The 968-nt window shown below is 59.5% G+C and overlaps 1 protein-coding gene across 2 annotated transcripts in view; it reads right to left on the bottom strand.

Annotated features, from left to right (window-relative positions):
• Positions 1-6: 6 nt before the first annotated feature.
• Positions 7-968, bottom strand: part of BIN3 (bridging integrator 3) — a 34,878-nt gene continuing 33,916 nt past the window's right edge. The window contains exons 8-9 of one of the 2 annotated variants that reach the window (XR_004082713.1): positions 751-959; positions 7-550 (exon numbers count right to left, since the gene is read on the bottom strand). Coding sequence is in view for 1 of the 2 variants with exons in the window: in XM_031065223.1 (XP_030921083.1) it covers positions 813-959 (147 nt within the window). In the remaining variant the exon portion in view is untranslated. Of the gene's footprint in view, positions 551-664; positions 960-968 lie in introns of those variants that run through there. The other variant, XM_031065223.1, reaches the window with a different exon arrangement.

Raw genomic sequence — 968 nt, 5'->3', positions numbered from 1 at the left:
GAAAACTTTATTGGGGACACGCCACGGAGTCCCTGCGGCCCTTCCCACCCACCGAGGAGGGGCTGAAGCCCCCCCAGTTTTCCATTGGTTTGCTCCTGGCTGGGTTGTCTCCCTTAGGGATGTCCCCACCTGTCCCTGCTCTGGGGTCTCCTGTCCCCACCCTGCACCCCCCAGCTCTGGGGCACAGACTTTTTGGAGCATTCCTGGGAAAAGAGGGATGGATGCTCACTATGAGAAGCATCACCCTCTCCCTGTACCTCAAAAAATGGGATTTGAGTGATTTTTCCCTCCCCTGAGGGGCCCACTGGGCTACTAAGGCACAAAATGAGGGGAAGGAGTGGGGGGTCTCACCTTCTGGGCTCTGGGGGTACCAAGGGAGGCTTGAACCTGGCAAAATCCAGCACCTCACATCCCACTCCCCATCTTTAGGATCGCTCCCTTTCCTGCTCCTCCACACCCCAAACTTTAAGGCAAAACTCATTTGTGGACTGACAAGGACGATGCAGAGCCGCGGGGTGACGGGAGCAGCTCCAGCCCCACAAGTCCATCCCTGGGAGGGGAGCTGGGCTGAAAAGGGAGGCTTGAACCTGGCAAAATCCAGCACCTCACATCCCACTCCCCATCTTTAGGATCGCTCCCTTTCCTGCTCCTCCACACCCCAAACTTTAAGGCAAAACTCATTTGTGGACTGACAAGGACGATGCAGAGCCGCGGGGTGACGGGAGCAGCTCCAGCCCCACAAGTCCATCCCTGGGAGGGGAGCTGGGCTGAAAGGGGGGGATCCCCATCCCCTCCCCACGCCCAGCCTGGCCTCAGTCATCGGCCACGATGGAGAGGGCGCGGAGCTCGCTGAGCTTGGCGTCGTTCTCGCGCTCGCGCTGCTCGTCGCTCAGCCCGGGCCGGTCGATCTGCGCCGTCAGGTCCCCAAAAATCTTATGCATCTCCGTGTAGTAGACAACCTGTTGGAT

Source organism: Geospiza fortis, unplaced genomic scaffold (assembly GCF_000277835.1).
Source record: "Geospiza fortis unplaced genomic scaffold, GeoFor_1.0 scaffold1250, whole genome shotgun sequence".
In the NCBI taxonomy this organism is placed as follows: Eukaryota; Metazoa; Chordata; class Aves; order Passeriformes; family Thraupidae; genus Geospiza; species Geospiza fortis.
The sequence above is the reverse complement of the archived record's forward strand: the minus strand, read 5'-3'. Positions and strand labels throughout refer to the sequence as shown.